The sequence below is a fragment of the Bos taurus genome, chromosome 4, assembly GCF_002263795.3.
Source record: "Bos taurus isolate L1 Dominette 01449 registration number 42190680 breed Hereford chromosome 4, ARS-UCD2.0, whole genome shotgun sequence".
In the NCBI taxonomy this organism is placed as follows: domain Eukaryota; kingdom Metazoa; phylum Chordata; class Mammalia; order Artiodactyla; family Bovidae; genus Bos; species Bos taurus.
This window is the reverse complement of record NC_037331.1, coordinates 35,533,397-35,556,895: the sequence shown is the minus strand read 5'-3', so window position 1 is coordinate 35,556,895 and position 23,499 is coordinate 35,533,397. Positions and strand designations below refer to the sequence as shown.

Here is a 23,499-nt window from a genome sequence, read left to right as displayed (position 1 = left end):
GGAAAATTTTTAATTCTTTTCCCTTTTGGATCTCAAAAATTATACGTATAGGATAACATGAATTTACTCTGCCATTTAGGAATAATGGGATTAACTTCAAAATTACATGGTTAATTATTCATACATATACACATATGCCTAAAGTAAAACAAATATATCTTACCTTACAAACTCTTCCAACTCGAGAAAGGATGGTCTTATCAGAAGTACTTCCTTCTTGAGATGATTCACGAAAAAAGAAATATACTTTATCATCATCTGGATTATAGGTGTCTGGGATGGGGAAAGTTCCAATAAATTTTGCTCCTGTTAGGAAGAAAAGAAGCTCTACATTAAAATACTGAAATAATTCAGCTACAATAATACTAGTATCTTTTGTATGTAAAACAATTAGCAGCAGAATAAAAAACATGAATGAAATGCGGAAATGAAGCATATGCATAATAAACATGACACAAAGTAGAAACAGGTATTAGCACAAAGAAGTCTTGAACAAGTTCTTTAGGACTCCAGAGACCAGGTGAGAACATGACTGGCTGAGATTAATAATTATCTCAATTCAACTGAATTACACATAAAGTCATTTTTTCAAACCTAGAGAGTCAATGATTTTATATTTTCCTTGTTTATGATTGGACTTTAATATTTTCCTTTTTTATGACTGCTTTTTTTAACCAGTTTCCATTATGAAGAGCTAAGGAAAAACTATAAACTTATCTCAGATTTTGATATATTACGATGTTATTTGCTATAGTTTGTGTAACTGCCAAAAAAATTCAACCAACCAGTAAAATGCTTGGGTTGACTTCAGTGTTGGCTCTGAGGACACTCTTTCCAAGTTTATATCCTGTCTCTGCCACTTATTCCTCAATTTTCTCATACCTAATATGAGGTTACCAATATCATCATATCTAGGGTCACTAATATGATAATCAAGTAAATTAATACATATAAAGCATTTACTATCCAGTAGTGTCTGATACATAATAAGGATTAAATAAATGTTATTCATTATTAAAATGACTGGGATGATAATAATAATGATTAGGGCCACAAACAAGAGATGATGGAAAATTGAGCATATTCACACAATTGGTATCAATAGTATAACATGTAGTTATTAAAAATGAAGCAATTCTAAATGTACTGGCAGGGAAAATTGTCCATGATGCGTATCAAGCAAAAAAATAATGACAATACAATTAACTTCTTTGCAGTTGCATCAGTGACAAGTCAATTTGGGTTACTAATGCCTTGTTTAAAAAGTACTTGGCCTTTTAAGTCTTAGTTTTATATAAATGGGAGTTAACCATTTATATGGTTAACATACAGATCTGGGAGTAACAGATCTGTAATTGGATGATACTAGTTCAGAAATAAACACTTTGATTAATAAAAATCATTTGATTAAAGCAAAGACAAAAATTGGTTAATTGGGAGTAAAGGACTTCAATTAAGTAGAATATACAAGATGCCTGGAAGAAAGCAATGAGCACTGTTTAGGATGTAGAAGCAGGAACGAGAGAAAACAAAGTTTCCCAAAAAATAAATATAATAAGTAGGAGGTGAAAAAGTAACACTGCCTTTGTTTTGATCAGGGCCCTGATTGCCGGGTACCCCACGGTATTAAAAACCATGCCCCTGCAAATACAGAACAGTTGATCAGTAGCCCAGCAAACAACACTTCATAATAGACTCCTTCAACAGACAAAAGTTAAAGTTTGATTCTAAGTGATAAGTAGTTCAGTCTTTATCATCGCAGCCTCTGTGGGTCAACCCTGGGTCTCCCATCCAGTCTCTTCTCTGCTTAAATGTGAAACCTTAAGAGGAAAAGACTGGGGTGGGTGGGTGGGAAGTATGTGCATGAACTTTCTCCCTTTTATTCTTTGTTATTCCCCTGTTCTTTCCCTGGAACTTAGAACTCCAGTGGATTTTTATGCTCTCAATAATCTCATTTTGATATGGTTCTAAATTACACAAAAAAATTTTTAGAAAATCATGTAGCATTTAAAAACTTTTATTTTTTAATTAATCTTAAGTTAGCAAGGTCCATTAACAATTCTACTGAAGGATTTTTGTTTTTCCCTCCAGCCCTGCTTTTAAATTGTTGATACATCACAAATAGTTTTGAATATCTGAGCAAAGTTAAAATTCTTTTCTAGTCACAAATTCATATTTGATTTAAACATATCATGTTTTCTTTAAAAAAATTCTCTGCGGAAACAATATTTCTTATAAATGTAGCATTAGGATTTCAGCATATTCATGGAAAGTAAGGATATATTTGATCACTACTATATGCAAAGGCACTTAGAACAAGAAAAAGTTCTAGGATCAAGAACACAAAGTGAGCAAGAATTGACTCTTTGCTTCAGTTACATTCTGGATTAAGAAAATACTGACATAAGGCCAAGATATGGCTAATAAGAAGGCCCAGTCTTGTCTTGATGTTTCCAATGACTTGAAAAGCGATTGGAACAATGAGAAGAGAAAAGGACAACCAATTGTGGGTTTCCACAGGCACAGATCAGGTATTGATAATAATATATAGCACCTTTTTGAATTTACAGATGCCTCAATTCAATGCGACTACCTGGATACAAATCTCCTGCTGCACTGGCATGTGTATTTTTAAAATATATGAACAAAATAAATAAAACCCTATAGGTGATTTTTTACAAGGATTTGTAAAAATCCTTGTTTAAGAGTCACTGCCATAGATTACCATTTCATATACAGGAAAAGAACATAGACAGGACTCATTAACCCTAGGTCAGTCACACAGATGCATGGATGGACAGGAGGAGTGAAGACTTTAATACAAATTATTCATAATTAGACTGGGACAAAAAAGGAATAAAATGGAAACTATACAGAAAGATGATCTCCCCAGGTGGGAAGGTGCCCAATATGCTACTGGAGATCAGTGGAGAAATAACTCCAGAAAGAATGAAGAGATGGAGCCAAAGCAAAAACAGCACCCAGCTGTGGATGTGACTGGTGATAGAAGCAAAGTCCAATGCTATAAAGAGCAATATTGCATAGGAACCTGGAATGTTAGGTCCATGAATCAAGGCAAATTGGAAGTGGTCAAATAGGAGATGGCAAGAGTAAACGTTGACATTTTAGGAATTAGCAAACTAAAATGGACTGAAATGGGTGAATTTAACTCAGATGACCATTATATCTACTACTGTGGACAAGAATCTCTTAGAAGAAATGGAGTAGCCACCATAATCAACAAAAGACTCCAAAATGCAGTACTTGGATGCAATCTCAAAAATGACAGAATGATCTCTGTTTGTTTCCAAGGCAAACCATTCTACATCACGGTAATCCGAGTCTACGCCATGACCAGTAATGCTGAAGAAGCTAAAATGGTTCTATGAAGACCTACAAGACCTTTTAGAATTAACACCCCCAAAAGATATCCTTTTCCTTAAGGGGACTGGAATGCAAAAGTAGGAAGTCAAGAAACCCCTGGAGTAACAGGCAACTTTGGCCTTGGAGTAGAGAATGAAGCAGGGCAAAGGCTAATAAAGTTTTGCCAAGAAAATGCACTGGTCATAGCAAACACCCTCTTCAAACAAACAAAAGAAGACTCTACAAATGGACGTCACCAGATAGATGGTCAATACTGAAATCAGATTGATTATATTCTTTACGGTCAAAGATGGAGAAGTTCTATACAGTCAGCAAAAACAAGACCGGGAGCTGACTATGGCTCAGATCATGAACTCCTTATTGCCAAATTCAGAGTAAAATTGAAGAAAGTAGGGAAAACCACTAGACCATTCAGGTATGACCAAAATCAAATCCCTTAGGATTATACAGTGGAAATGACAAATAGATTCAAGGGATTAGATCTGATAGACAGAATGCCTGAAGAACTATGGATGGAGGTTCATGACATTATACAGGAGACAGGGATCAAGAACATCCCCAAGAAAAATACATGCAAAAAACAAAAATGGCTGTCTGAAGAGGCCTTACAAATAGCTGTGAAAAGAAGAAAAGCGAAAAGGAAAGGTATACCCATTTGAATGCAGAGTTCCAAAGAACAGAAAGAGAGATAAAAAAGCCTTCCTCAGTGATCAGTGCAAAGAAATAAAGGAAAACAAAACGAATGGGAAAGACTAGAGATCTCTTCAAGAAAATTAGAGATACCACGGGAACATTTCATGCAAAGATAGGCTCAACAAAGGACAGAAATGGTATGGATCTAACAGAAGCAGAAGATATTAAGAAGAGGTGGCAGGAATACACAGAAGAACAATACAAAAAAGATCATGACCCAGATAATCATGATGGCATGATCACTCACCTAGAGCCAGACATCCTGGAATGCAAAGTCAAGTGGGCCTTAGGAAGCATCTCTATGAACAAAGCTAGTGGAGGTGATGGAATTCCAGGTGAGTTACTTCAAATCCTAAAAGATGATGCTGTGAAAGTGCTGCACTCAATATGCCAGCAAATTTGGAAAACAGCAGTGGCCACAGGACTGAAAAGTTCAGTTTTCATTCCAATCCCAAAGAAAGGCAATGCCAAAGAATGCTCAAACTACCACACAAGTGCACTCATCTCACACAGTAGTAAAGTAATGCTCTGATTCTCCAAGCCAGGCTTCAACAGTATGTGAACTGTGAACTTCCAGATGTTCAAGCTGGATTTAGAAAAGGCAGAGGAATGAGAGATCAAATTGCCAACATTCACTGGATTATCAAAAAAGCAATAGAGTTCCAGAAAAACATCTATTTCTTCTTTATTGACTATGCCAAAGCCTTTGACTGTGTGGAACACAACAAACTGTGGAAAATTCTGTAAGAGATGGGAATACCAGACCATCTTATCTGCCTCTTTAAAAATCTGTATGTAGGTCAGAAAGCAACAGTTAGAACTGGACATGGAAGAACAGACTGGTTCCAAATAGGGAAAGGAATATGTCAAGGCTGTATATTGTTACCCTGCTTATTTAACTTGAGTACCTTATGAGAAGTGCTGGGCTGGATGAAGCACAAGCTGGAATTAAGACTGCTAGGAGAAATATCAATAACCTCGAATATGCAGATGACACCACCCTTATGGGAGAAAGTGAAGAGGAACTAAAAAGCTTCTTGATGAAAGTGAAAGAGGAGAGTGAAAAAGTTGGCTTAAATCTCAACATTCAGAAAACTAAGATCATACCATCTGATCCCATCACTTCATGGCAAACAGACGGAGAAACAGTGGAAACAGTGGCAGATTTTATTTTGGGGGGCTCCAAAATCACTGCAGATGGTGATTACAGCCATGAAATTAAAAGACGCTTACTCCTTGGGAGAAAAGTTATGACCAAGCTTAGGCATAACCTAAGAAAAGATATGACCAACCTTCAAAAGCAGAGACGTTACTTTGCCAACAAAGATCCATCTAGTCAAAGTTATGGTTTTTCCAGTAGTCATGTATGGGTGTGAGAGTTGGACTATAAAGAAACCTGAGTGCAGAAGAATTGATTCTTTTGAACTGTGGTGTTGGAGAAGACTCTTGAGAGTTCCTTGGACAGCTAGGATTTCTGAACTGATACAGAAATTATAGGAATGCAATTGGCTTGTTTTATCTCAACAAATACATAGCTTAAAATGGAGATGACACAAGTAGAATTTATCATAGTTCTTACCTCTTTGCAGCCTGATGACCCTTTGTAATTTTAGTATCAGAACTACTGCCATGACTGAGTTGAATTTATACTTTTAAATATATGGCAAAACCAATACAATATTGTAAAGTTAAAAAATAAAATTAAATTAAATTAAAAAAAAATAAAAATAAAAATAACACAGTAAGTGTTAGTCACTCAGTCAGGTCCAACTCTTTGCAACCCCATGGACTGTACACCCTCTTCTATCCATGGGATTCTCCAGGCAAGAATACTGGAGTGGGTTGCCATTCCCTTCTCCAGGGGATCTTCCCAACCCAGGATCAAACCCGGGTCTTCCACATCACAGACAGATTCTTTACTGTCTGAGCCACCATGAAAGCCCATGACTGAGCTAAATTTATAGTTTTAAAAATAACAGTGGTACAAAATTTGCAGTCTTCTCTCTTCAGAGAGAAAAAGAGATCTCAGTGATTTAAAACAGAAAATCGTTACAGGTAAAAAGGATTTTTACTCTGAGAGAGAGTTGTTTGTAAAACTTTCCTCAGACACACAGATGGAAGCAGCAGTTATATGGGCTGATTGGTGTTCTCTTATTTGCGAAATTCAACAAACAAAACACAGCTTTATGACAGAACGGAATGTACTCTGCCTAAAAGCAATACAAATAAACATGTTAATTCATATTCTATTGTTGAAATGCACAGAAGAGCCTCTTTGGCTATGCAAAACATTATCCAGGTGTTGTTGCCAGGTATTGCCATTTGAAAAGGTCAAAAGTTAGAGTATGATCCTAGTCCCCATTCCAGAAATGTCATTATAATATTGCTGTGTCGCTTCAGTCGTGTCCGACTCTGTGAGACCCCATGGACTGCTGCCTACCAGGCTTCTCCGTCCCTGGGATTCTCCAGGGAAGAACACTGGAGTGGGTTGCCATTTCCTTCTCCAATGCAGGAAAGTATCACTCAGTTGTGTCTGACTCTTAGCGACCCCATGGACTGCAGCCTACCAGGCTCCTCCATCCATGGGATTTTCCGGGCAACAGTACTAGAGTGGGGTGCCATTGCCTTCTCCAATTATAATACTAGTGGGGCAAAATAGAGTAGATATTTTTCCAAGTTGTATTTCTTTTAAATTTCAACTAATATATGACATAAATGATCTTACTGTGTTTATTCAGTGACTGTGGTCTTATTGGACTCTTAAATGTTGGTTCTTTTTCATGTAAAAAGTTATTACTGTAAGAAAATTATTTTGGAGTACTATAAACAAATTAAATGGTGGAAGTATTTAAGCCAAATATTTATTATTACGTGAAGAAATCTAATTATGAAAAAAAAAGCATTAGTATCCAACAGTACACTATTCTGTGATTTAAATAATAAGTAATTTTGAGTTAAAAATAAATACCAGTTTTAAGCAAGAGAGTTTTCTTTCTCACAGATTCAATTGAGGTCCTATGTCTTAGAATATTGATATTAGTATTTTATGATAGAAACTCTTTTCTGACTTGTTGCCAAGTTTATGTAAAAATAGATATCATTTCACCAGTATATGACATGCATAGTTGTATTAAATAATTTAAAATCATACCCCAAGACACCTGTGCTTTATTAGAGTACATTTTTCCCATTTGGCATTTGAAACACATGCCTTAATAGGGATGGAGTTTGAAATCGTGCATTTTCACAAATGAACTTTTAGCATGACATCAAGAGACACTGCCAAATGAAAATGGCATACATCCATATGGCCTGATGAAATGCATATCACTTTCATTTCTCCTTATGAACATTGTTTCATCCAGATGAGCACATCTACAACAGGACGTAAGACATAGTGAGTTGCTTATTTTCCTTTATTTCTTCTTGTAGTATCTTTTTCTACCACTTTTGAAAAATGCTATCCTTCTGTGTGGAAAACAATTTATAGACAACAGTACTCCAAGAGAAACTTCAAATGAAAACTTCCTCCACATGTTGGAAATAAAAATTTTAAAACAAAAGTTCTCATCTACTCCAGGAAACAAAACAGAAACATATGCAACTGAGGCGTCATTGTTTGTTTTCATTATCCAAATGGTCATACTTCTTACTTTTATCTCAAAATTCTCATGAAAAACGTCTAATGTGTTTGAATAATCCCTCTGACTTGTATCTTTCCTTAAGTGTTCTAAGATTAAGTTGATACAGAAAAGTGTGGAAGACTGTGTCTAGAACAGCCATAGGGTTCACCTTCACAAGTTTTCACCCTCCTGGCGATGGATTTAATAGATGGATTCATTTCTCAAAGAAGGAATCAGTATTCATATTTCTTATGTCTTCTGGCATTGGATTAGACAAAGTGATCAATGATGCAATAATATATAGAGGAAAGTAGTTAGACATTGACACTGGTGACATTATTTGAAATATCAAGTACCTGTCAGTTCTTAGTAATTGAACAAAACCCCGGAGTGAGTTTCACATGTACATGCTAAATAAGTAGTCAAGAAAATTTACACATTGCATTATATGATTGTGGACTGCACTGTGATATATGACAGGTATTGCACTGATTATGCTATGTACATAATTAATAAAAAGTACACTTTAGACAAATCTAGATAGCATATTCAAAAGCAGAGACATTACTTTGCCAACAAAGGTCCGTCTAGTCAAGGCTATGGTTTTTCCAGTGGTCATGTATGGATGTGAGAGTTGGACTGTGAAGAAAGCTGAGCACCAAAGAATTGATGCTTTTGAACTGTGGTGTTGGAGAAGACTCTTGAGAGTCCCTTGAACTGCAAGGAGATCCAACCAGACCATTGGCCACCTCATACGAAGAGTTGACTCATTGGAAAAGACCCTGATGCTGGGAGGGATTTGGGGCAGGAGGAGAAGAGGACGACAGAGGATTAGATGGCTGGATGGCATCACTGACTTGATGAACATGAGTTTGAGTGAACTCCGGGAGTTGGTGATGGACAGGGAGTCCTGGCGTGCTGCGATTCATGGGGTCTCAAAGAGTCGGTCACGACTGAGCTACTGAACTGAACTGAACTGAAGGTTGAATAAGATAATGTCTAACCCCCAAACATAGCTCCTTTAACAACCATTGCTTTTTTGTCTCCCTGTATTCCTGACACTATCCAGATGACTCCTCTGGCCTCTATCTTTGGATACTAGGCTGACTATATCTGGAAAATAGCCACTTCTGAAAATGGAGAATAGAAATGCCCCTCCCCCCAAGTCAATCTTTTCCCTTAGCATGTCTTTACAAGAATCTCATATAGTTTCTACCATTTTTCCCTTGCCCTGCCATAGTTTCCTTGGACCAGGAAGCTTCTGACAGACTGAGTCTCCTGACGCATTGTGCTCTCCTGATTCTGGCCAGCTTATCCCTTAGCAAATGTTCACAATATTGGCTACAGCTGTGTAGGGCTTCCACATTGCTTGCCTAACCCACATGTTCTCTATTTGCTGTGGTCTCCACAAGCAGACGCACATCTTCAGTTTGCTGTTGCCCAACATGGCATGGCGATATGGACCCTGATTGTAATGAGGCTGCAAGAGCAGCAGATGGGCAATCACAAGATCAGAATTTAGGTTGGTGGACTGTATCATACAATGGTAAGAATAAAGTGTCTAGAGCTAGAGCCACCTACCTGAGTTTCAATCCCACAATAACTGTCTCACCACAGACTATTAATCTGATTTCTAATCTACCCCCAACTGTAAAGTGGAAATAGTAATTCTCTCAAAATTATACCACTAACTGAGATTATACTTTAAAAGTGCCTAATAGCAGTGACTAGGATAGAAGCTATATAAAATTAATTTGAAGCAGAAGAGACCAGATATAGGGAAAAGGGTTAACAAACAAGATAGGGGCAATAAAACAGAGACAAGGTGATGGAGACCTAAAGAAAGATGGTGGCCATGGAAAAAACAAGGTCAACTGATATTTTGAAGGAAGTAAAGGCTCTTAGTGATAGATTAGACAAAGGGAGATAAAGGAGAGGAAGAAATTAAAGATAACTTCAAGGTTACTGGGTAGATGAAATTAAGAATGTTAAGATAGATTAAAATCAGGAAATAGGTGAGGGCAGTTTAGAAAAGGAAAACAAGAAAGTTTTGAATTAGATTCCCAGTATTTTAGATTTTAAATTCAATTATTGTTTTCTACATCTATTTACTATTCAAAGAAACTCAAGCAAAAGGTCACTAAACAACTTGTATAAATCTCAAATGATTTCAATGGCACAATCAAGGCCAAGGCTTAGATATCTTATTTCCATATTTGGCAACTAGTTCCTTTTGTTTAAACTGAGATGAAAATGTAAGACATTTAAATAAATATTTTTAAGAGAACTTAGTTACAAGAAGGGGCTTCCCTGGTAGCTCAACTGGTAAAGAATCCGCCTGTCGTGCAGGAGATCCCAGTTTGGTTCCTGGGTTGGAAGATCCTGTGGAGAAGGAATAGGCTACCCACTCCAGTATTTTGGGGCTTCCCTGGTGGCTCAGATGGTAAAGAATCCACCTGCAATGCAGGAGACCTGCATTCAATCCCTGGGTGGGAAGATCCCCTGGAGGACGGCATGACAATCCACACCAGTGTTCTTGACTGGAGAATCCCCATGGACAGAGAGGAGCCTGGTGGGCTACAGTCCATGGGGTCAAAAAGAGTCGGACATGACTAAGCAATTAAGCACAGCACAGTTACAGGAAAAAGTTGAAAATACAGTTTGAGAAAACACTAAAACAGAGAAAACATTTAAAGCTATTAGAATAGATAAGATCACAGAATTACAGAGACAGAGGAAGAACAGATGGTTAATATCTCAAAATGCTAAGTATTAAACAGATGTCAGAGAATCAGAGCACCCAAGTCTTTAGTCCCACTTGCTACCTCTCTCACCTTCAGGAGTAATGACGATGAGGGTGATGACAATATTGACACCGAATTGCTTTTACAATTGTCATTCATCAGACTTCCCTATACAATCTAATTCTTGTAACACCATGCGAACAGATACTATTATTATGCCAAATTGTTATTTTTATTTTTTAAATGTGTTACTTATTTATTTTGGCTGCACTATGCAGAATGTGAGATCTTAGTTTCCTGGCCAGGGATCGAATTTGGGCCCTCAGCAGTGAAAGCACTGGGCTGCCAGAAAATTCCCCAGAGAATTTATGCCAAATTTTTAGAGAAAAAATTTAAATGCTCAGAAAGGTTTGACCAAAGTCACAAATAAGTGACAGTCATTATTTAAACTTAGGTAATTAAGTTACACATAAACAGAGCTATAATTTATGTCTAAATTCGGACACCTCAGAGTTAAAGAACAGCAAAGGTAAACTGAAAATGTCCAGGGCAGACCAGGTTATACTATCCCTCTTATTATTAAAAATTAAAAGATACTTGAAATTAAAAGATGATTGCTCCTTGGAAAAAAAGCTATGACAAACCTAGACGGCATATTAAAAAGCAGAGACATTACTTTGCCAACAAAGGTCCATGTGGTCAAAGCTATTGTTTTTCCAACAGTTATGTACAGTTGTGAGAGTTGGACCATAAAAAGGCTGAGTGCTGAAGAATTGATGCTTTCTAATTGCAGTGTTGGAGAAGACTCTTGAGAGTCCCTTGGACTGCAAGATCAAACCAGTCAGTCCTAAAGGAAATGACCCTGAATATTCATTGGAAGGGCTGATGGTAAAGCTGAAACTCCAATATTTTGGCCACGTGATACGAAAAACTGACTCATTTGAAAAGACCTAGATGGGCTCGATAAAGGACAGAAATGGAATGGACCTAACAGAAGCAGAAGATACTAAGAAGAGGTGGCAAGAATACACAGAAGAACTGTACAAAAAAGATCTTCACGACCAGATAATCACGATGGTGTGATCACTCACCTAGAGCCAGACATCCTGGAAGGTGAAGTCAAGTGGACCTTAGAAAGCGTCACTACGAGCAAAGCTAGTGGAGGTGATGGAATTCCAGTTGAGCTATTTCAAATCCTGAAAGATGATGCTGTGAAAGTGCTGCACTCAATATGCCAGCAAATTTGGAAAACTCAGCAGTGGCCACAGGACTGGAAAAGGTCAGTTTTTATTCCAATCCCAAAGAAAGGCAATGCCAAAGAATGCTCAAAACTACTGCACAATGGCACTCATCTCACACGCTAGTAAAGTAATGCTCAAAATTCTGCAAGCCAGGCTTCAGCAATACATGAACCGTGAAATTACAGTTGTTCAAGCTGGTTGTAGAAAAAGCAGAGGAACCAGAGACCAAATTGTGAGCATCTGCTGGATCATCAAAAAAGCAAGAGAGTTCCAGAAAAACATCTATTTCTGCTTTCTTGACTATGCCAAAGACTTTGACTGTGTGGATCACAATAAACTGTGGAAAATTCTTCAAGAGATGGGAATATCAGACCACCTGACCTGCCTCTTGAGAAACCTGTATGCAGGTCAGGAAGCAACAGTTAGGACTGGACATGGAACAACAGACTGGTTCCACATAGGAAAAGGAGTACGTCAAGGCTGTATATTGTCACCCTACTTATTTAACTCATATGCAGAGTCCATCATGAGAAACACTGGGCTGGAAGAAGCACAAGCTGGAATCAAGATTTCCAGGAGAAACATCAATAACCTCAGATATGCAGATGACACCACCCTTATGGCAGAAAGTGAAGAGGAACTAAAAAGCCTCCTGATGAAGGTGAAAGAAGAGAGTGAAAAAGTTGGCTTAAAGCTCAACATTCAGAAAATGAAGATCATGGCATCTGGTCCCATCATTTCATGGGAAATAGATGGGGAAACAGTGGAAACAGTGTCAGACTTTAATTTTGGGGGCTCCAAAATCACTGCAGATGGTGACTGCAGCCATGAAATTAAAAGACGCTTACTCCTTGGAAGGAACATTTTGACCAACCTAGATAGCATACTCAAAAGCAGAGACATTACTTTGCCAACAAAGGTCTGTCTAGTCAAGGCTATGGTTTTTCCAGTGGTCATGTATGGATGTGAGAGTTGGACTGTGAAGAAAGCTGAGCGCTGGAGAATTGATGCTTTTGAACTGTGGTGTTGGAGAAGACTCTCGAGAGTCCCTTGGACTGCAAGGAGATCCAACCAGTCCATCCTAAAGGAAATCAGCCCTGGGTGTTCTTTGGAAGGAATGATGCTAAAGCTGAAACTCCAGTACTTTGGCCACCTCATGCGAAGAGTTGACTCATTGGAAAAGACTGACGCTGGGAGGGGTTGGGTGCAGGAGGAGAAGGGGACGACAGAGGATGAGATGGCTGGATGGCATCACCGACTCAATGGACGTGAGTCTGAGTGAACTCTGGGAGTTGGTGATGGACAGGGAGGCCTGGCGTGCTGCGATTCATGGGGTCGCAAAAAGTCGCACACGACTGAGCGACTGAACTGAACTGAACTGATGCTGGGAAAGATTGAAGGCAGGAGGAGAAGGGGACAACGGAGGATGAGATGGTTAGATGGCATCACTGATTCAATGGACATGAGTTTGGGCAAGCTCAGGGAGATGGTGAAGGAGAGGGAAGCCTGATGTGCTGCAGTGCGTGGGGTCGCAAAGAATTGGTCACAACGGAGCAACTGAACAATAACAAGGTTAAAGGAATCTGCCTTATACATTCTACAAATATAAATGATAATTCTAATTCTTCATCAGTTTCCCGCATTCAATTCAGTGAGACTTCTACTTTCTCCCTCCAATTACTTCCTTTCCACTGATTTCCATAATTGCAAAGTTTTCTCAGTACCCCAAATCTTCTCTTGCATTCTTGCTCATATCCTTGGTTTCCTCTATTCCCAAACAATATCTTCTATTTCAATTATTTGTTGCTGTATATTCCCACATCCACCTCCACTGCCACCACTTTTGTTCTGTAGTTGGGGATGGACAGGGACGTCTGTCGTGTTGCGATTCATGGGGTTGCAAACAGTCAGACATGACTGAGTGACTGAACTGAATTGAACCTCATTTTACTATCTTTGGTGTAATGGCCCTTCTCTCTCTGTCCTCCTCCTTACTTCCCTTCCTGTTATTATCAGTTATCTCTATAAAAAAACAAAGATATGATTCTCTGGTTAAGCTTAGGGAATTAGTAAAGGGAGTCCAAAAGATACAACTTTCCAGTTATAAAATAAGTAACTTTTGGAGATGTAATGTACATCATCAGTTCAGTTCAGTTCGGTTCAGTCACTCAGTCATGTCTGACTCTTTGCAACAGCATGAATTGCAGCACGCCAGGCCTCCCTGTCCATCACCAACTCCCAGAGTTTACCCAAACTCATGTGCATCGAGTCGGTGATGCCATCCAGCCATCTCATCCTCTGTCATCCCCTTCTCCTCCTGCCTCCAATCCCTCCCAGCATCAGGGTCTTTTCCAATGAGTCAACTCTTAGCATGAGGTGGCCAAAGTATTGGAGTTTCAGCTTTAGCATCAGTCCTTCCAAGGAATACCCAGGACTGATCTCCTTCAGAATGGACTGGTTGGATCTCCTTGCAGTCCAAGGGACTCTCAAGAGTCTTCTCCAACACCACAGTTCAAAAGCATCAATTCTTTGGTGCTCAGCTTTCTTCACAGTCCAACTCTCACATCCATACATGACCACTGGAAAAACCATAGCCTTGACTAGACAGACCTTTGTTGGCAAAGTAATGTCTCTTCTTTTGAGTATGCTATCTAGGTTGGTCATAACTTTCTTTCCAAGGAGTAAGCTTCTTTTAATTTCATGACTGCAATCACCATCTGCAGTGATTTTGGAGCCCAAAAAAATAAAGTCTGACATCATGGTGACTATAATTAAAAACAGTTTATTGAATACTTGAAAGTTGCTAAGAGTAAATCCTAAGTTCTCATCACAAGAAGGAAAATTCTCTATAGGTGTTGACAGAAGTTAGCTAGGCTTATTATGGTGATCATTTCACGATGTATACAAGTATCAACTATTATGTTATACACTTGAAACTAGTGAAATGTTATTTGTCAATTATACCTTAAAAAAAAGACACAAAATAAAAGAATTTAACCTGTCAACAGATGAATGGATAAAGAAGGTAAAGAAGATGTGGTATATTTATATACAATGGGATAATCAGTTCAGTCAGTTCAGTTCAGTCTCTCAGTCATGTCTGGACTCTTTGCGACCCCATGAATCACAGCACGCCAGGCCTCCCTGTCCATCACCAACTCTCGGAGTTCATTCAAACTCACATCCATCAAGTCAGTGATGCCATCCAGCCATCTCATCCTCTGTCGTCCCCTTCTCCTCCTGCCTCCAATCCCTCCCAGCATCAGAGTCTTTTCCAGTGAGTCATCTCTTTGCATCAGGTGGCCAAAGTATTGGAGTTTCAGCCTCAGCATCAGTCCTTCCAATGAACACCCGGGACTGGTCTCCTTTAGGATGGACTGGTTGGATCTCCTTGCAGTCCAAGGGACTCTCAAGAGTCTTCTCCAATACCACAGTTCAAAAGCATCAATTCTTCGGTGCTCAGCCTTCTTCACAGTCCAACTCTCACATCCATACATGACCACTGGAAAAACCACAGCCTTAACTAGCCAGACATTTGTTGGCAAAGTAATGTCTCTGCTTTTGAATATGCTATCTAGGTTGGACATAACTTTCCTTCCAAGAAGTAAGTGTTAATGGGATAATACTCAGCCATTAAAAAAAAAAAAATGAAATAATGTCATTTGCAGCATTATGCATGGAACTACAGATTATTATATGAAGCAAAATGTGGAATCTAAAATAAGACACAAATGAACAAATCTGTGAAACAGAAACAGATTCACAGACATAGATTGCCAAGGGCAAGAGAGGTGGGGGATGAAAGGACTGGGAGTCTGGGATTAGGAGATGCAAACCAGTATATACAGGATGGATAAACAACAAATTCCAACTGTATAGCACAGAGAGCTATATTCAATAGCTATATCAAATATATCTGATTCATTTTGCTATATAGCATAAATTAATGCAACATTGTAAATCAATTATACTTCAATAAAATAAATAACTGAAATAAAAAATTAAATAATAGGTAACTTCACAATAGTTTCAGGAAAACATTCACAGCTTTTCAGCCCCATGAACCATCTCTTCTGATGCTCTGGACATTCATCATCCAGGAGGTTGGCAACCCTCCCCTATAATCCCTGCAGGCCTAATGGGCAGAACAGCATTCAGTATATCATAGGACCCTAAAAGCTGCTCATCAGTAACAAGTTAAACCAACACAAGTTTCCTACTTTGTAATTCTCTTCTCATAGCACTAAGAACAGCATGCTAGACAAATAAAAGCTGAATACATATTTCTCACATTTATTGTCTTAGCAATACTGCTGACTTCTTCTGGACATGCCACTGGTAAGGAAAAAATAGAATAATCTCTTAAATGAGTGGCAATATGATGACATTTACCATCCCAAGACTAGGAAATACAATTTATACTTGACTTTAAAGCCATACTATTTTGTTACCTGAACAGAAAACTAAGCTTTTCTGCTGGTAAAATCTATGGAGTCATTCTCAAACCAAGTTATTGCCACGAAAACCTCGCAATATTCAAGGATATGGTCCTGCCTTGCACAAGTGTTAAGAAGTTAATAGTAATCACTTAGTTGGGGATATTCTAAGTTTGTTTACTCTATTAATAGGGTTCTCTCTTGGTCAATGGATCACATTGTTGTGTAAACAAATGGATCTGGAGGTTTTGACTAAAGAAATGTTTTAAAAGTGTTTTTCCCTTTTGTTTATGTTGTCACTGCTTGAATGATACTGAAAGATACAGAGATAGCCCCAAGGAAATCTCTACCCAAGCCTCCTCCACTAAAACCTAATATTTATGGGTTTTAGTGGGAATGGGAAATGCTGTGTGTCTGCTTAAATAGCAGTGTTAAGTTATTCTGCCATATGGTGAAATAAGTTCCTATGTTAACTGAAAAACTAGAAAATCATGATAAAAACCTGACCTCTTGGAAGGCAATAGGGCAAAAGGAAAAAAAACAAAACAAAACAGGCTTTCACCATTCCTTCCATTAAATAAATTCATTTAGGAGGTCTTTTTTGTTGTTAGAAACCCTAAATGCTTAAACACAAAAATAATCGAACTAATATCAATATGCTTAAAATTTTGGAGAAACATGTTTTAACTAAAAGAAAAACTATTTTTTTCAGCAAAAGAAGTTAGCATTACAATCTGACCCTTTTCTATTATGTTCATAGACAGCATTTGGCTTAGTCATTAAAAAACAGGCTACAGGAGAAAGACTGCCAACTTGAATTCCAGCTCAGCAACTGACAAGTTCTAAGACCTTGACCAAATTACTCAACTCCTCTTTACCTCAGTTTATTCATCTTTAAAAAGCACATAACAATAATAACACATCCCTCACATTAAAACTGTGAATATTTTAAAAAAATCAAGTAGAGCATGGAACAATGTCAAGGACCACAGCACAATAAATGTTAGCTATTATTATTATCATATATGCAACAAGTTCTGGAGATCTAACACAGAGAGGAATTCTTTCAAATGTATTTTATATATTGAGCTAAATAACTTCCAAAACACATCTGAACAAATAATCCTGAGTTCCTTATCTACTCAAAAGCAAAGGCAAAAAAAAAAAATCTAAAGTGTGAAAATCACTAACCATTGAGCCAGTGGTGCTCTGAAATGTCAGTTCTGACGTAATGGTGGTCATGAGTAGGCCCAAGGGACCGCGTGAATGCAGTATCTTTGCCAAGGAAATCAGAAGCTGTTCCAGAGTAGAGGTACTCATCTGCAAGGGAGAAAAGAATACACAGGACTTCTAAGAGTTTACCAGCAGACACTATTGACAATAGACCAGTTTTACGACATGAAACCAAAGATGTTTACTGCTTACATCAGAATATATTGTTTTGTAAATTTCCCTTTCAGATTTTGAAAAATCTGCTCAGCTGAAGAAAAGATAACTCAATAAACTTTGGTAAGCTGATTCCAAATACTTGAATATAAAAAAGGCCAAAGTCTCCTGAATTAATAATTAATTACACGTGCATTTAGCTTCTGTTATGGAGGAACTCCTCTTCTTTCCCTCTCCTCACAAATAATTCAAAGATATGTCATAATTAGGAGTCCCTCTTTGTAAAAACACACACACACACAAATTTAAAAAGTAAACGCCATAATGAGGAATGGATTGTGTAATTAGTATTTACTTAACCGACACAACCTCAGTGACCACAACTTTTCTTTGCCTAACCTCTGCTGAAAGGGAGCTTTCAACACTGAAGTCATACTTTGTAATTATAACATGTTGCATTCCTTGTAGCTAATCATGTTTCTAATAGTTCTGATAAACAGGAATTTCTGAAAAGGGAAAGATGTGGCCATTACTGCATACCAAACTTCTTTGTCCTGTTATTTGTGTAAAGTGGATATCCATGTCTTACCAGAAACAGGAGAGAGAGAAGAGAAGAGAAGGAGGGGTGCCAGAGGCAGAGAGAGGTGGGAAGGAGAAGGAGAGCGGAAAGAATGAGGAAGAGAGGGCAGAGGAGTTTAAGATGAGGGAGAGGAGAGGAAGAAAGGGCAGAAAGGAGACAGATGGGAGAAGGGGAAAGAAAAGGATGCAAGGGGCAAGAGAGGGGAACTGGGAGTGGTGGTCTGCATTCCTGATGCAAGTTAGCACATTGCTGGGGGTGGGGTATGGCAGGAAGAATGCAGTCCCCACAGTAGAACATGTTGTCCCTTTGAAAGCTAAGCCTCTGTTTCAATAAATCTTTATATTCAACTACTTTGGGTTATACTTAATAGACTAAACTTTTAAAAAATAGCCAAATCTCTACAGAGCATTTAGATTTTTTAAAGCCAATATAAGAACAACTACAATCACTAAAACTCAATTATCTCAGAAACATTTTTAAAATCCCTCCTTTGCATAAGTGATTCAGCTATTTTCAAAAATCCTCCAATTACATCCACTGAAATAAGACTTTTAGTGAACTATGTGAGACAACCAACCTAACTATTCATGACAATAGTCAGTTTCCAAAGGTGGGGGAGGGGGACACACACACACACATAAACATAAAAGAGAGAAATCGAGTTATGTAAACTACAACTATTTTTTCAGGCGGGGGGGGGATGGGTGCACATAGTGCAACATGTGGGATCTTATTCCCTGACCAGGAATTGAACCTGTGCCCTCTGCAATAGAAAGGCACAGTGGTAACCACCAGACCACCAGGGAAGTTCCCAGTTATATAAAGTAAATGTAGACATGGTACTGATTCCATCTCTTATAAACATATGGTGCAAGACAATATTTCTTTGTGGGGCAATTTTTTAAAAATAGAAGAACCAAACAACATCATCAGTAGAGACATAAAGGAAATACACCATTAATTTGAAACATAAAACTGCAAACATTCATTTTTCCAGGAAAAAAAAAAAAAAGCATATTTCAACATAAAAGTTGGATCTCTATATCCAGGTTTTAAAGCCATCTTCTTTGTACTTAAATTACTTAGAGGTTCAGGGGTCACCAATGTCTACAGTCTATTGTTAAAGGTATGTCAACTCCATTTGGCGGATCAGTCACAAATCATCGACCTCACTTTCTGAGGATAATGACTGAACATTAGTCACATAATTTTCAAAACACACACACTTTCACTTCAAAGAAGAGCACTGGTTCTCACAAAGTGAAAATTAAAATGTCATGGTGTGTCACTCTTGATAGCCTATTCAAACACCTGATGGACAAGCTAAATAAAAAGAGACTAGAGTCATGAACGAAACCAAGACAAAAGTTGTCCTTATAATGGCTGAAACTTAGAGGTCAGAGGTCATGTCGATAGTCTTCAGAAAAGACTTCAGACCACACAGTACCACCTTCTTTAAACACAATGTTCCTCCCGTAAGAGAATTTATGATGTATGCAAAGCAAGAGAAAACTGAATGTGCCAGCAAAAATTTCACATTTCTAATAATAGAATCAGGTTATGGTGAAATTGAGGGGAGAGCAGTTACAACATTCTATTGTCTGTGTTCTATAGTTTGATTTATTTGTCTTATTAATTTATCCACTTACATCTTATTATTACTTCTCCCACTCAAATATTCAATATATTTTGTAATATATTATGTTCAAGGAACTGCTAAATTTAACTGCCATAATGAACCAAATAGGGGCATATAAGGTAAATATAAGAATATCTGAGTTATCATATATGTAAAATTATAGCAACATGAATGTCTTTTGCATTAAACACATTTGAGCCTTTTCAATCTGAAGTTTATTTAAAATGTAACTGTGCAGACATTAAGGATTACGGGAGACTCACTTTATGGATAAAAAGCTAAATACAGAGAGATGTGAGACTAAAAAACTATCACCAAACAGTCAGTGGATGATTAATCCAAAATAATCTTTAACTCACTAAGACAGTGTGGTTGAATCTACACACATCTTTTTAGAAAAACACCTAAAAGCAAGAAGTATCCTTTGCTGCTCTTACCTGTCATTACTGAAGCAAAAGGCTGCTGAGGATCAAAGGGACATTTCAGTCTGCCAGACTCCAAATTGTGTGTGTCTAGTTTGAAAATAACTTCCTGTTAAGAGAAATATTAACACAAGTGTGATTTTTTTTTTAAATATCAGAGTCAGCAAGAACATAGGAGATAAGAACTAAATTCTAACTCATTAATTCAACAAAAACTGAACATATAGCATGCACATCAAACTGTGCTTCTTAACTCTTCCACAAATGTTATTTCTGGCAAGACTCAATTCCCATGTTTTGGTCTCCATTTGGCCTAAGTAGTAATTATAATAATGAATGAATTTTTCAATGCCTTCATCAATTCATTTAGCCTGGACCACTATCATCATCAAAATCACTATCAAGCAATCCTATTTCTTAAGCCTAATAACTAATTTACTGAGTCTAATAAGCCAGTTTCCTCCTCTAAGAAATAAATTTAATAATCATACTTTCAGAACTATGACGGTCTATCTACCTAAGCATCTGCAACTATACCATATTACTTAAGCCTTACAATACTTTGTAATTTCAGTGACATAAAAGTGTGGTAAGGCAGACAGTTCATTTTCAGAGCTATTGATACATGTGGGCAAAAAAAATTCCAATGTAGTATTTTCACTATTATGAAAACACTATGCACATTAAAGCCACACAGTTATTTTGGCAGAAACATTTATTTTTATAATAGTGGCCACAGACAGAATGGCATTGGCAGACTTTTAATATTCAGGGGGAAAAAAACATTTCAAGTTGAACTTTCCAAGAAAAATATGAATGTATAATGAATATGGCCCCATGAGTTTGAGTGTTTCATAACGACAACACTACCATCCAGCAAAAAGACTGATGATTCAGCCTACAAATGCACTAGCGAAATTCAGTATTTCTGACATTCTCTCTAGAAGGCATATCTACAGAGTTATATCAGAACACACATGCAATTAAAAGGAATCATTCAGTGCCACTTATCTAGAAAGCAAGCAAAGAAGCAAAAGGGAGAGAAAAAATTGATTATTTGGATTATTATTTTTGTATGATGTGACATTTCACATCTTTTTCTTTTAAACAGTACTAACAGTAACTACTGCCTTATTAAAAAAATAGCAATATTAATTTAACTAGCATGAATAACAATTACTATTTAATAGTTTTAAGAAAATAAGCTTTAATACTTTAATGGTATTTAATGTTAATACATACTAACCATGAGCAGGAATTTTATGTACATTATCTCACTAAATTGTCACCATAAATGTAAAGAAGTGGCTACTTTATGGATTCCAGCTTTACAAGAGGAATATTGAGAGTAAAAGGGAGAAGGATCTTGTTCAGCAACACATAATGAATAAGAGGCAGAGGAGGAGCTTGAACTCAGGGCTGTCTCCAAAGTTCATGCTCTTAACATATCTAATCTCAGGATTTCAAATTCATGGATTTAAAAAGGTGCTGAAATTAATTTATAGACTCACCATGACCATGTAACATGATCAAGCTCAAGTATGTTTAGTTAGAACAGTTCAGCTAATGATAAGTTGTGATAGTGGCGCCTAGGCATGAAAAAAGTCCAATGAGAACACTTTTAGGGCATGTTTCCCAACCGTGGATGGGGCTAGAGATATGTCAGGAAAAAACACCTACAGATCACAGCCCTTAAGAATGTTTAAATATCATTAAGGGCACATTATTCTCCACAGGTCAAACAGAACTGTTGATTCTAAAGCCTATAATGGGACGTTGTAAAGGGAAAAAGTAAACTGAATTCTGGTGTGTCAGAAGATTATCGTAAAAAGCTAAAAAAGAAAACCCAAGAAAGTATCTGGGACAATGTCATAGTTGATGCAAAGTCCTAGATAAATCCTTATAATTGTACAGACTCCTGTTGTCAAAATGTAATATTTCATGAAATTCTCAAGATAAGCCCATAAAATTGTTATCTGTGGAGGCTAAGGACAAGGTCTCCCTTATAATCTCCTGGAGAAAGGAGAGAACAGGAAAGCAGGTTTCCTTGAGCCAGAGTCAAGGACACCAACAGGAAAATGATGTCAAAAATAAAGGCTGATACAATGGATTTCCTGAGATAAACTGAATTACATGACATTTTAACTTTTGAGACAATTTTAATTTTATAAGATTGGTCCCACCTAATTCATTACACAAAAAGCACCTGTCCAAACTACACACAGAGAAATACTGTTGAAGTAAAGACAGAAGAAGATAAGAATAGAAATTTTCATCATCACAATGACTAGGCAAAGTTATTGTTCATATCATATTAATTATGAATACTATTAACATTTAAATATGAGGTTTGCAGAAGCAAAGGGAGATTCCAGAGGAAAGAACATGTTTCCAAGCTAACTTAAAAGCAATCCATACACACTGAGGAAACCAGAAGGGAAAGAGACACGTGTACCCCAATGTTCATCGCAGCACTATTTATAATAGCCAGGACATGGAAGCAACCTAGATGCCCATCAGCAGATGAATGGATAAGAAAGCTGTGGTACATATACACAATGGAGTATTACTCAGCCATTAAAAAAAATACATTAGAATCAGTTCTAATGAGGTGGATGAAACTGGAACCTATTATACAGAGTGAAGTAAGCCAGAAAGAAAAACACCAATACAGTATACTAACGCATATATATGGAATTTAGAAAGATGGTAACAATAACCTTGTGTACGAGACAACAAAAGAGACACTGATGTATAGATCAGTCTTATGGACTCTGTGGGAGAGGGAGAGGGTGGGGAGATTTGGGAGAATGGCATTGAAACATGTATAATATCATGTATGAAACGAGTCGCCAGTCCAGATTCGATGCATGATACTGGATGCTTGGGGCTGGTGCACTGGGACGACCAAGAGGGAGGGTATGGGGAGGGAGGAGGGAGGAGGGTTCAGGATGGGGAACACAGGTATACCTGTGGTGGATTCATGTTGATATATGGCAACTCTAATACAATATTATAAAGTTTAAAAATAAAATAAAATTTAAAAAAAAAAAAAAAAACTAACAGGCACCCCCAGTATTATAGAGTAGATAGATAGATGGCAGACATTATTTTAAAATAAAGTTTATATATATACTTTGGAAATACTTGCCTTTTTACCTTTCTGTGTTCTTGTTGCCTAATACAGCTGAATATTAAGTGACCAGAATGGAGAAAGTGATATGCCAAAGCCCACGCAATCGTTTTCTTATTTTATTCTTAAAATAACTCTGAGTTACTATTATTATCATCATCCTTCTGCTGAATAAACAGAAGCTTAGAAAGTATATGCAGAAGGCCATGGAGCTGGTA

The 23,499-nt window shown here is 37.4% G+C and overlaps 1 protein-coding gene across 2 annotated transcripts in view; it reads right to left on the bottom strand.

Moving 5' to 3' along the window:
- SEMA3D (semaphorin 3D) overlaps positions 1–23,499 on the bottom strand; it is a 230,191-nt gene that overhangs the window by 62,978 nt on the left and 143,714 nt on the right. For both annotated transcript variants that reach the window (XM_059885665.1, NM_001206096.1), the window contains 3 exons: positions 20,164–20,257; positions 17,313–17,441; positions 164–306 (listed from right to left, as the gene is read on the bottom strand). In XM_059885665.1, the coding sequence (XP_059741648.1) occupies positions 164–306; positions 17,313–17,441; positions 20,164–20,257 (366 nt within the window). The remainder of the gene's footprint in view (positions 1–163; positions 307–17,312; positions 17,442–20,163; positions 20,258–23,499) is intronic.